Source organism: Grammomys surdaster, unplaced genomic scaffold, assembly GCF_004785775.1.
Source record: "Grammomys surdaster isolate TR1022 unplaced genomic scaffold, NIH_TR_1.0 126187, whole genome shotgun sequence".
Taxonomy (NCBI): domain Eukaryota; kingdom Metazoa; phylum Chordata; class Mammalia; order Rodentia; family Muridae; genus Grammomys; species Grammomys surdaster.
In genome coordinates this window covers 9,071,273-9,080,545 of record NW_021620993.1, presented here as the reverse complement: position 1 = coordinate 9,080,545, position 9,273 = coordinate 9,071,273, and the positions used below count along the sequence as shown (strand labels likewise).

The 9,273-nt window shown below is 49.4% G+C and overlaps 1 protein-coding gene across 1 annotated transcript in view; it reads left to right on the top strand.

The window, feature by feature from the left end:
* The window catches only part of Emid1 (EMI domain containing 1), a 52,142-nt gene that overhangs the window by 23,618 nt on the left and 19,251 nt on the right, over positions 1-9,273 (top strand). Inside the window, exons 6-12 of the mRNA XM_028758300.1 lie at positions 2,384-2,504; positions 2,844-2,933; positions 3,636-3,782; positions 4,704-4,802; positions 4,931-4,983; positions 5,402-5,464; positions 5,567-5,611. Of these exons, the coding sequence (XP_028614133.1) occupies positions 2,384-2,504; positions 2,844-2,933; positions 3,636-3,782; positions 4,704-4,802; positions 4,931-4,983; positions 5,402-5,464; positions 5,567-5,611 (618 nt within the window). The remainder of the gene's footprint in view (positions 1-2,383; positions 2,505-2,843; positions 2,934-3,635; positions 3,783-4,703; positions 4,803-4,930; positions 4,984-5,401; positions 5,465-5,566; positions 5,612-9,273) is intronic.

Genomic DNA, 9,273 nt, shown 5'->3' with positions numbered 1-9,273 from the left:
AGTACACCATCCCCCCAGTACACCATCCTCCAGTACACCATCCCCCAGTACATCATCCCTCCAGTAGACCATAAAGCCCCCCCCTCCCATGAGGCCAGTCTCAGTGAGATACCTATAACATATCCCCAAGAGCAAAGGCCACCTTGGCCACCTCCTCCCTATGTCTTTATCCTGCCCCTCCATTCCATCTTCCAGTTTGCAAAACGAAAACGTCCATTACACATCTCGAGTTATCTCAAGGCAAAAAGGTTTTTAAAATTACAAAATACGACAGTATATGAGATTCCGAATGTAGAATCAGAAAAACCCCAGAAACCCAGAAAATCGATTACAGAGACTACCTGTGCCTCAGAGAGGAAACTGGCAGCTTTTGAGACAGGGTCTCACTGTGTAGCCCAGGCTGGCCTGACACTCACTATGTAGACTCACTATATAGACCAGACCGTCCCTAACTGAGACCCACCTATCTTTTTAAAGCCTTTGTTTGTCTGTTGTACATGGAGGGCCTCTCCTCATCCAAGCTCCAGTCATCAGGTTCAGTGGCAGGATCTCTGCCCACTGAGTCATCTCGCTGTCCCTGTTTGTTGAGAGGGTCTCATGTATCTCAGGCTGGCTTCAAACTGGCTGCATAGCTGAGGATGACTTTCTGCCTGCACCAGCTTCTTGCTAGGCTCACAGTGGATAGCACCGAGTCTGGTTTCCGTGGTACTAGGCTCACAGTGGATAGCACTGCATCTGGTTTCCGTGGTACTAGGCTCACAGTGGATAGCACTGCATCTGGTTTCCGTGGTGCTAGGATCACAGTGGATAGCACCGCGTTTAGTTTCCGTGGTGCTAGGATCAAGCCCAGGCTTCCTGCAAGCTGGGCAAGCGACTTCACCAACTGAGTATAAAACTCTCCCTTCTCTTTTCTCTTTAAATGTTGTATTTCTGTGTAGTCCAGGCTGGTCTTGAACTCTAGATCCTCCTGTCTCAGCATCCTGAGTAACTGGGATTACAGCCATGAGATATCACCATTTTTTTTAAAAAAAAAAATCATGCTTATTTATTTGTGTTTGGTGGCATGTGAGAGTAAAGTGTATGTGTGGAGGTTAAAGGACAGTTTGGGGTGTTCATCTCTTTTACTGTGTGGGTTCCAGGAATTGAACTCAAGTTGTTAGTCTTGCCTGTAGAAGCTTTGCCTGCTGGGCCATCTCTAACTGCCCCTAAGCGCGTCTCTTTTAATCTTTTTTTCTCCAGGTTTCTGAGCATGCGTGGATAGACACTGTCTCTTTGCTCTGCTATTCCTTCCTCTGGGAACTTGACCTGATCAGATGTGAGGAAGTTTAGTCAAGTGTTAACTGTCATGGTGAAATCTGGAGGCCAAATCCCCGAAGGAGCGGTTATATAATTACAAACCATCTGCTGTGAGGACAGACCACTGTCAGTGGCCATATTTCCTTTTCCTGACCATTGGTCAGAGCTCAAAGTACTCGCAGAATCTTCTTCGTCCTTGGTCCTGTGTGGGTTTAGGTGTCAGACTCTCTGTTTTCCCTGCAAATTCTCAGTGGTATAGCACTTAAATACAGGAAGCAATGTGTTTAACCTTCAGCGTGTACACACATATACACACACATAGACACACACACTCTGATACACATAGACACACACTCACACACTTTGACACATAGACACACACATATACACACTCACACTCAGACACAATAGACACATACACTCTCACACACATAGACACACACTCATACACTCTGACACACATAGACACACACTTTGACACACATAGACACATACACTTGAACACACATAGACTCACACTCACATAAACACATACACACATAGACACCCATATAGATGCACGAACACACATTACTTAGACACACACACTCACATACATAAACACACATACATAGACACACACACATAGACGCACAGATACAGATTACATAGACACACACACATAGGCACATATACATAGACACAGACACACTTGCAAACACAATAGAGACACACACACACACATACACACACACACACACACACAGGTTCTCCCAGCCCCACCCACCCTCCCACCCCATGGAACTTTGCCAGCAGCAGCAGCAACATACAATTGTGACCAGCAGATCCCATGATCACAGAGCTCAACTTGGGTGGCAGTGGCATTGCAGAATGTCTGGCCGCTCCACGGTGCATATTATGAACTGTCTGTCTTGAAAAGGTCACTTCTGGTGACATTCTGGGTCCCTGTAAGCTCAGGTCTCCACTCACAGCTGGATTCTGCTGACTCCTTGGGCCTCTGGACCCCCAGGGCCAACGCCTCCTGCCTGGACTGTCCCTAGTGAGCTCCTGGTGTCTGTCCCATCTCTGTCTTCCTCTTCCTCCACAGGTGGCGGTGCTAAGTGTGACAGAGCAGACAGTGTCCTCAGTCCCAGCTACCCCTGAGGACTCTGCCCTGCTCTGGGGCTCCCCAGCTGCCCAGGGCAGTCCTGGAGATGGAAGCCTGCAGGGTAAGGGGTACAGCAGGGTACATACCCCATGAGATACTTTAGTTGGAAGAAATGCCTCACCTGACCCCCAGGGGAGGCCTCGGTCTTCCCAGCTCTCTAGTGGACTCAGCTGGAGGGAATCCAGCAGTTTTAGTTCAGGGAGGGAACTCTGGGATCTTCCCTCCCAAGTCCAGCGAGGATGCTGACCTCTGTCTAACCCCTCACTCAGAGTTTGCTAGGAGCTAGTGGGAATGTGAGGGGGTGCACAGCTACTTCAAGAGAGTATGGGCTGGGGGACCAGGACAGGATGGAGCTCAAATGAAACCCATAGAGACCAAGTTCATCTTCTTTACTCTGCAGACAGAGTTGATCCTTTGGAGCTTCCTGGGCCCACTGTCCCCAAGGGAGACGCTGTCAGCCAGAGCCCAGTGAGGATCAGAGGCCCACCAGGTGAGTACCCACAGGCAGGCTCCTAAGCTGCTTTTCTGTATTGTATCGCTTGGTTGTTTTGTTTGAGACAGGGTCTCACTATGTAGCCTTGGCTGGCCTGGAGCTTGCTATGTAGAGCAGGCTGGCCTTGAGCTCATAGAGATCCACCTTTCTCAGCTTCCCAAGTGGTAGGATTAAGGGTGTGCATCACAACCCCCAACTGGCTCTCTCCAGCTTCTGTAGGGATCCCTCCTGCCTAGGGACTCAGAGGATGCCTTCCCCAAATTGGCAGAGTCAAGGTGGACAGCCCCGTCCACACATCTGGCCTCTCTGCTCACTAGCCCTCCCGTGTGCCTGTTCCTGCCTGGACTATGAGAATAGCTCGATCCGCTTGACTCATGTACTTCTCTCAGCAGACCCTGAGCTAGGCACTGGGTGGGGTGAAGCTAGTCTGCCTCTAAGATGGGGGATAGCTAGGCGGGCAAGAAACATCAATGCCTAACCCCTCTGACCAGAGTTCTGTGGAGGAACTGGGAGGTCTGGGAGCCCTCTAGAAGGAAGTCAGAACAGCTTGGTAAAGATGGAAGGCACAGTCCTGTATTCTTCCCTGTCACAAATGGCCAAGAGGACAGGCCTGTGCACTTCGGAGCGTTTGTATCCATTGCCTCACATGTCCTTGTCCCCTACCCCCCATATGCCCACCAGTCCCTGTTCTTACTGCAGGCCCACAGGGACCCCCAGGACGCCCTGGCCAGACGGGAGCTGCAGGCATCCCTGGAAAGATGGGACCTCCAGGCCCTCCAGGTCCACCTGGGCCCCCAGGGCCTCCAGCTCCTGTCGGACCACCCCATACCCAGGTTTCCCTGCATGGTAAGTCCCCCTTGAATCCCAGTGGTTTGAGGCGGAGCGAATGAAGCCATCTGTCAGGTGTCAGGTGTGTGCCCAGCTTGCCCAGTTGTCACCCAGCTGTTCAGCAGGTGCTGCTACTGTCTGTTCACAGAGGAAGGACCCCCGAGGCTGGAGAGGAAGGTCACGTGCCCCGCCCACACACTGGGGAGAGGGGGAGTAGCTTCAGACCCACATGCTCAGAACCACCTGGCATTAGGTCCTCCCCAAGCCTCAGAGCTGGCTGCAGTCCAGCCCTCAGAGTGCTGGGAAGCTCAAGGCTTAACCTCAAGACTGAGCTCAGAGCTCCCAAGGCCACAGCCCTGGCCCTGTTGCTTAGCGAGGCTCCAGTTCCTTCCCCCAGCTAAGCACCAAGTGGATCCCAGGCATCTCCCTCAGGAAGCCCACATGCTGCTAGAGTTTCAACCCCATCCGTTCTGATGTTTGGTGAATAACTGGGTCCCGGTCCTTCATTCATTCTCTCTTTCCATCATTTATTCCGACACCATTCTTTTTATTTATTTTATTTTTGCACCAAGCCTCAGTGTCCTTGTTGCTATTGTACGGATGGCAACAGTGCCAGGCTCTTGGGCTCTACGATCCTCAATGCAAAAAGCCTGAGACAAGTAGACAGTTAGTAAAAGGCAGTTCTCACTATTATCCCTCTCAGCAGGTCACAGAACAGGGTCAGCAGAGGAGGGAGCCATTCTGGGTGCAACCAGTTAGACTGTGGCAGAATTAGAATGCAGCTCTCCCTTCCTCTCTGTACCTGGCACCATGCGCTGATGGCCCTGTCTGTGTGGCAGGCTGTCCCTGCAGGACTATCAGAGCCAGTGTGGCAGAGGTGGCAGGTGATGTCCGACTGCCCCACTCCCCCAGCTCGACACACTATCTTTCCCTTCCCAGGAGATCCACTGCTGTCTAATACCTTCACTGATACAGGCAGCCACTGGCCCCAAGGACCCACTGGGCCCCCAGGTCCTCCTGGCCCCCCAGGGCCCATGGGTAAGTTGAGTCCAGGTCTGGGATAAGGGAAGCGGATGGTAGGAAGCAATCATGGGGGGTGGGGGGACTGAGCTATTAGGAGACAGTTGATGGGAAACTTCTTAGCCTTGTGGCCCTGTTTTATTCAGGTCCTCCTGGACTTCCTGGCCCCGCGGGTGCCCCTGGGAGTCCTGGACACATGGTAAGTCATTATCCAAGTTCCTCCACCCATGCTAACTCTATTCACCCATCTGCTCAGCCATGCGTTGAGTCAGTACTTTGATATGCAAAGTACTCCCCATAAATCTTCTTAACTCAGTTCACCCAACAAGAAGTGTTATTACCCCTTGAGGCCAAGTAAAGGGGGGAATTCTTCAGGCTGCCGCCAGCACACGGGGTGAGGACGGCTGACTCCAAAGCTCTTTAACAGCCTGACCTGCATGCTGTGTGACCTGCATGCTGTGTGACCTGCATGCTGTGTGACCTGCTCGCTGTGTGCTGGACACATGGTGATGCCTGGCCCATGTTGAGCCTCCCTCACCGCTTCCTTGGTCCCCATCCCCTGTCTACACTGTCCTGCCTAACGCAGCACAAGACTGAGGCTCTGTCTTATTGTTCAGGGAACCCCAGGCCCTTCTGGACCCAAAGGAACCTCTGGCCACCCGGGAGAGAAAGGAGAGAGAGTGAGTAGACAGATCACCTCACAGGGGGATTCCGGGGAGTCCAGGGACCCCAGATGACAGCCCTCACCAGCTGACTCCATTCTTTTCCCTCCTCTGATACAGGGCCTGCCTGGGGAACCTGGCCCCCAGGGTTTTATGGGGTTTCCGGTAAGTGATGTACCCACCCCCCACACCCATCCCTCCAAGACCTCAGCAGCCCGTGTTCCTGAGTCTGGAACACCCCACGCTTCATATGTGACTCAGGACAGCTCCCTTCTGTCGCTGCTCCACACTGCTGGGAGCCTTTGTCCATCCCTTCCGTCAGTCTGTCTGCCTGTGGCTCCGTATCTGTTTCTTTCTACCTCTTTGACTCTGTATTTTTCTTTCTCATTCTCCATCTCTGAATGTAGAATTGCCTGTCTGTAATGTAGCCGATTTTTGCTCTCTGTGTTTTGAGTCTTTGTTGTTAAGCAGATACACGTTTAGGGTTTTCGTGTTGCCTTTGCCTCTACGTTTATATCTCTAGGATACTCATCTTGAGGTCTGCGTTGCTTGCTATTGAAGTAGCCACACCAGCGTTGTGACACTGTCTCTTGTCTATAACACGGACCCTGCATTTTTCAGAGTCAGCTGTTCAGCTCATTGATTGTGTGTTAAATGTGTGTGGTTCGTTTTCATCTTCTTGTGCTATCTCTGCTCTGCGTTCTACTTCTACCATTGTCAAAAGCTCACAGCACGTTTTCGACAGTGCTGAGAATTGAGTCCAGGGCACTGAGCAGCATGCGTTAGCAAGTGACCTATTATTAAACTGCATCCTCAGGCCAGTACCACCATCACCATCATCATCACTACCACCACCATCTCCATCATCATCACTTTAAAGTCAGTTGGCTTAAAAAAAAAAAAAGATACATATTTAAACACATTCTGTAGCTGTGGTTTGAAAAACTCTGGTTTGAACCGGGTTTGAAAACCGACTTTAATCCCAGAATTTGAAAGGTGGAGGCAGGTGGAGCTATGAGTTTGAGGCCAGCCTGGTCTACAGAGTGAGGTCCAACACAGCCAGGCTACATAAAGAAACATTTGTTTGAAGAGAGAGAGGGGGGTTGAGGGAGGGGGAGGGAGAACAAAGAAAGAAACAAAGAAACAAGAAAAAGAGACAGACAGACAGACAGACAGACAGACTCCCTGTTCTCCATATTGATCATGTACTGATTTGTGTGTGTGTGTGTGTGTGTGTGTGTGTGTGTTTTGAGACAGGTTTTCTCTGTGTAGCCCTGGCTGTCCACCTGCCTCTGCCTCCCAAGTGCTGAGATTGCTGAGATTAAAGGCATGCGCCACCACTGCCGGCAGTGTACTGATTTTTTAAAATCATGATTTGTTTTTTTCTGGTTACTGGGGATCAAATCCAGAGCCTTGTATATGCTAAACAAAGACTCTTGCCAGGGAGCTACATCCCTAGCCATCTTTTTTATTAAGATTTAATTTTATTTTTGTGTATATGTGTGTGAGTGTATACCATGTGTATGTGGGGGAAGTGGGGCTTGGAGGCCAGAAGAGGACATCATATATGTCCTGGAGATGGAGTTACAGTCAGTTGTGAGCCACCAAACACGGGTACTTCGAACTGAGCTTGGGTCCTCTGGAAGAGCAGCGAGTCTCTCCAGCCCCTCCCGGGATCCGATTAAAGTGCTCAGGTAACCCACGTTTGTGACCTTCCTGCATCAGCTCCTTGAGTAGCAGGGACTGTACACCTCTGCCAGCAGGCCCAGGTCTTTCATTTCTCTCTTCTTTGTTTTTTTGAGGCAGGGTTTCTCTATGTAGCCCAAGATGTCCTAGAACTCACTCTCTAGACCAGGCTGGCCTACAACTCACAGAGATCCATCTGCCTCTGCCTGCAGAGTTCTGGGATTAAAGGTGTGTGCCACCACTGCTCGGAATGCTTCCCTTTTCATGGGCAAAATTAATAACATCTAAAATGACACGGTGGTTCATGGCTGTAATCCCAGGACTTGGGAGGTTGAGGATGGAGAGTTGCTTCGTGTTTAGACTGGCCTGAGTAAGTTAAGAAATGAGTGATCAGCCTGAGCTACGGAGTGTGAGCCCGCATCAAAAGCAGGACAAGTAAATAAAAACACAGTGAATTTTCAAACCTATTAGTGCTCAACAAAGCTGTCGCCAGGCATGCGCCTCCACCACCCGGCTGAGGCCCTGTTTTTAGTTCCCAAGCTGTACAGAAGCAACCGATACAGAGCCTTTGCATTAGTGTCATAAAGAATCTAGAGGCAGACGGGCTCTTCTGTATACAGTACAAGTCATATACAAAGACCAAGCCTTTTATGGAGGGGTTTGAACCTCTGTGGAGTTCGGTATCCACAGGACAATGAATCCCACACCAATACAGAGGGATAACTGTAGCCTTGTAAATTTGCTCACATGTATATCATTTTTTCATACTATACATTTCTGAAGATCCAGATTTCTGTCTGTCCTGGCTATCGATCTGCTGCTGCAAACACATTGTACTCAAAATCAGCCTGGGAAAGGAAAGGTTTATTTGGCTTAGAGGTTACAGTCCATCACTCAGGAATGCAGAGACCATAGAGAAATACAACTCACTGGTTTCGTTTCTCTGGGACATGTTCATGCTCAAGCCAGCTTTCTTATTTATCCCAGAGCACCTGCTTAGGGGAGGCTCTGCCCACCATGGGCTGGGCCCACCTATCAGCAATCAAACTGCACCTCCTGCCCCGCCCCAGACATGCCACAGGCCAATCTGATGGAGACAGTTCCTCAGCTGAGAGTCTGTCTTCTCAGGTGCTTCTAAGTGTGTGCCACATTGACAATAAAAACTAACCAATATACTCTCCGATATTATTTCCTTTTAGCCCAAAGAACATCCTTTAGTTTTTCCCATAGTACAAGTCTCAGGATAGTTTATTCGAAACTATGTTTAGGGGATGGTTGTATTGTTCAGGGTTAGAGCTCTTGTCTAGCATCTGTGAGGCCCAGAGTTCAGTCCACAGCTCTGTAATCAAGCAAGCAGGCAAGCGGGCAAGTGGGCAAGCAGACTCAGTGTGCTAGCACACAACTACCTACATTCCCAACACATGAGAGGCTATGAGGCAGAAGGTTCAAGAGTTTGAGACCAACTTGGGCTATTCAGTAAGTTCCAGGCCAGCATAGGCTACAAACCCTGTCTTAAAAACAAACAAAAAACCCGGGATTGGGGAAATGTCTTGGCAGTTAAGAGCACTTGCTGCTCTTGTACAGGCTCTGGATTTGGTTCCTAGCACCACATGATGACTCACAACCATCCATAACTCCAGTTCTAGGGAATCCAGTGCCTTCTTTCTAGTCTCCATGGGCACTGCATACATACTAACATACATTAACATTCATTAGCATAAAATAAGATTTAAAAAAAATAATCAGTATTAAGATACTTTACAGGGGTCTCACTGTGTAGCTCTGGCTGTCCTGGAGCTCACTATGTAGACCAGGCTGGCCTCAGACTTACAGAGATCTGCCTGTCTCTGCCTTCCAAATACTGGCATTAAAGGTGTGCACCATTACTCCTGGCTAAGATACTCTTTGTTACACCTTAGTTGTTTAAAGATATTTTGTTAGATATAAACGTATATGTTGGCAACTTTATCATTTTGTACTACTTTAAAAATATTGCTCAAAAAGAAAAAAAAAGAAGAAAAAAATTACTCAGTGACTTTCTTGCTTGTATAGTTTCTCACGAGAAATAAGTTGTCACTATTCTACACCCCTCTGTGTGTGTGTGTGTGTGTGTGTGTGTGTGTGTGTGTGTGTGTGTGTGT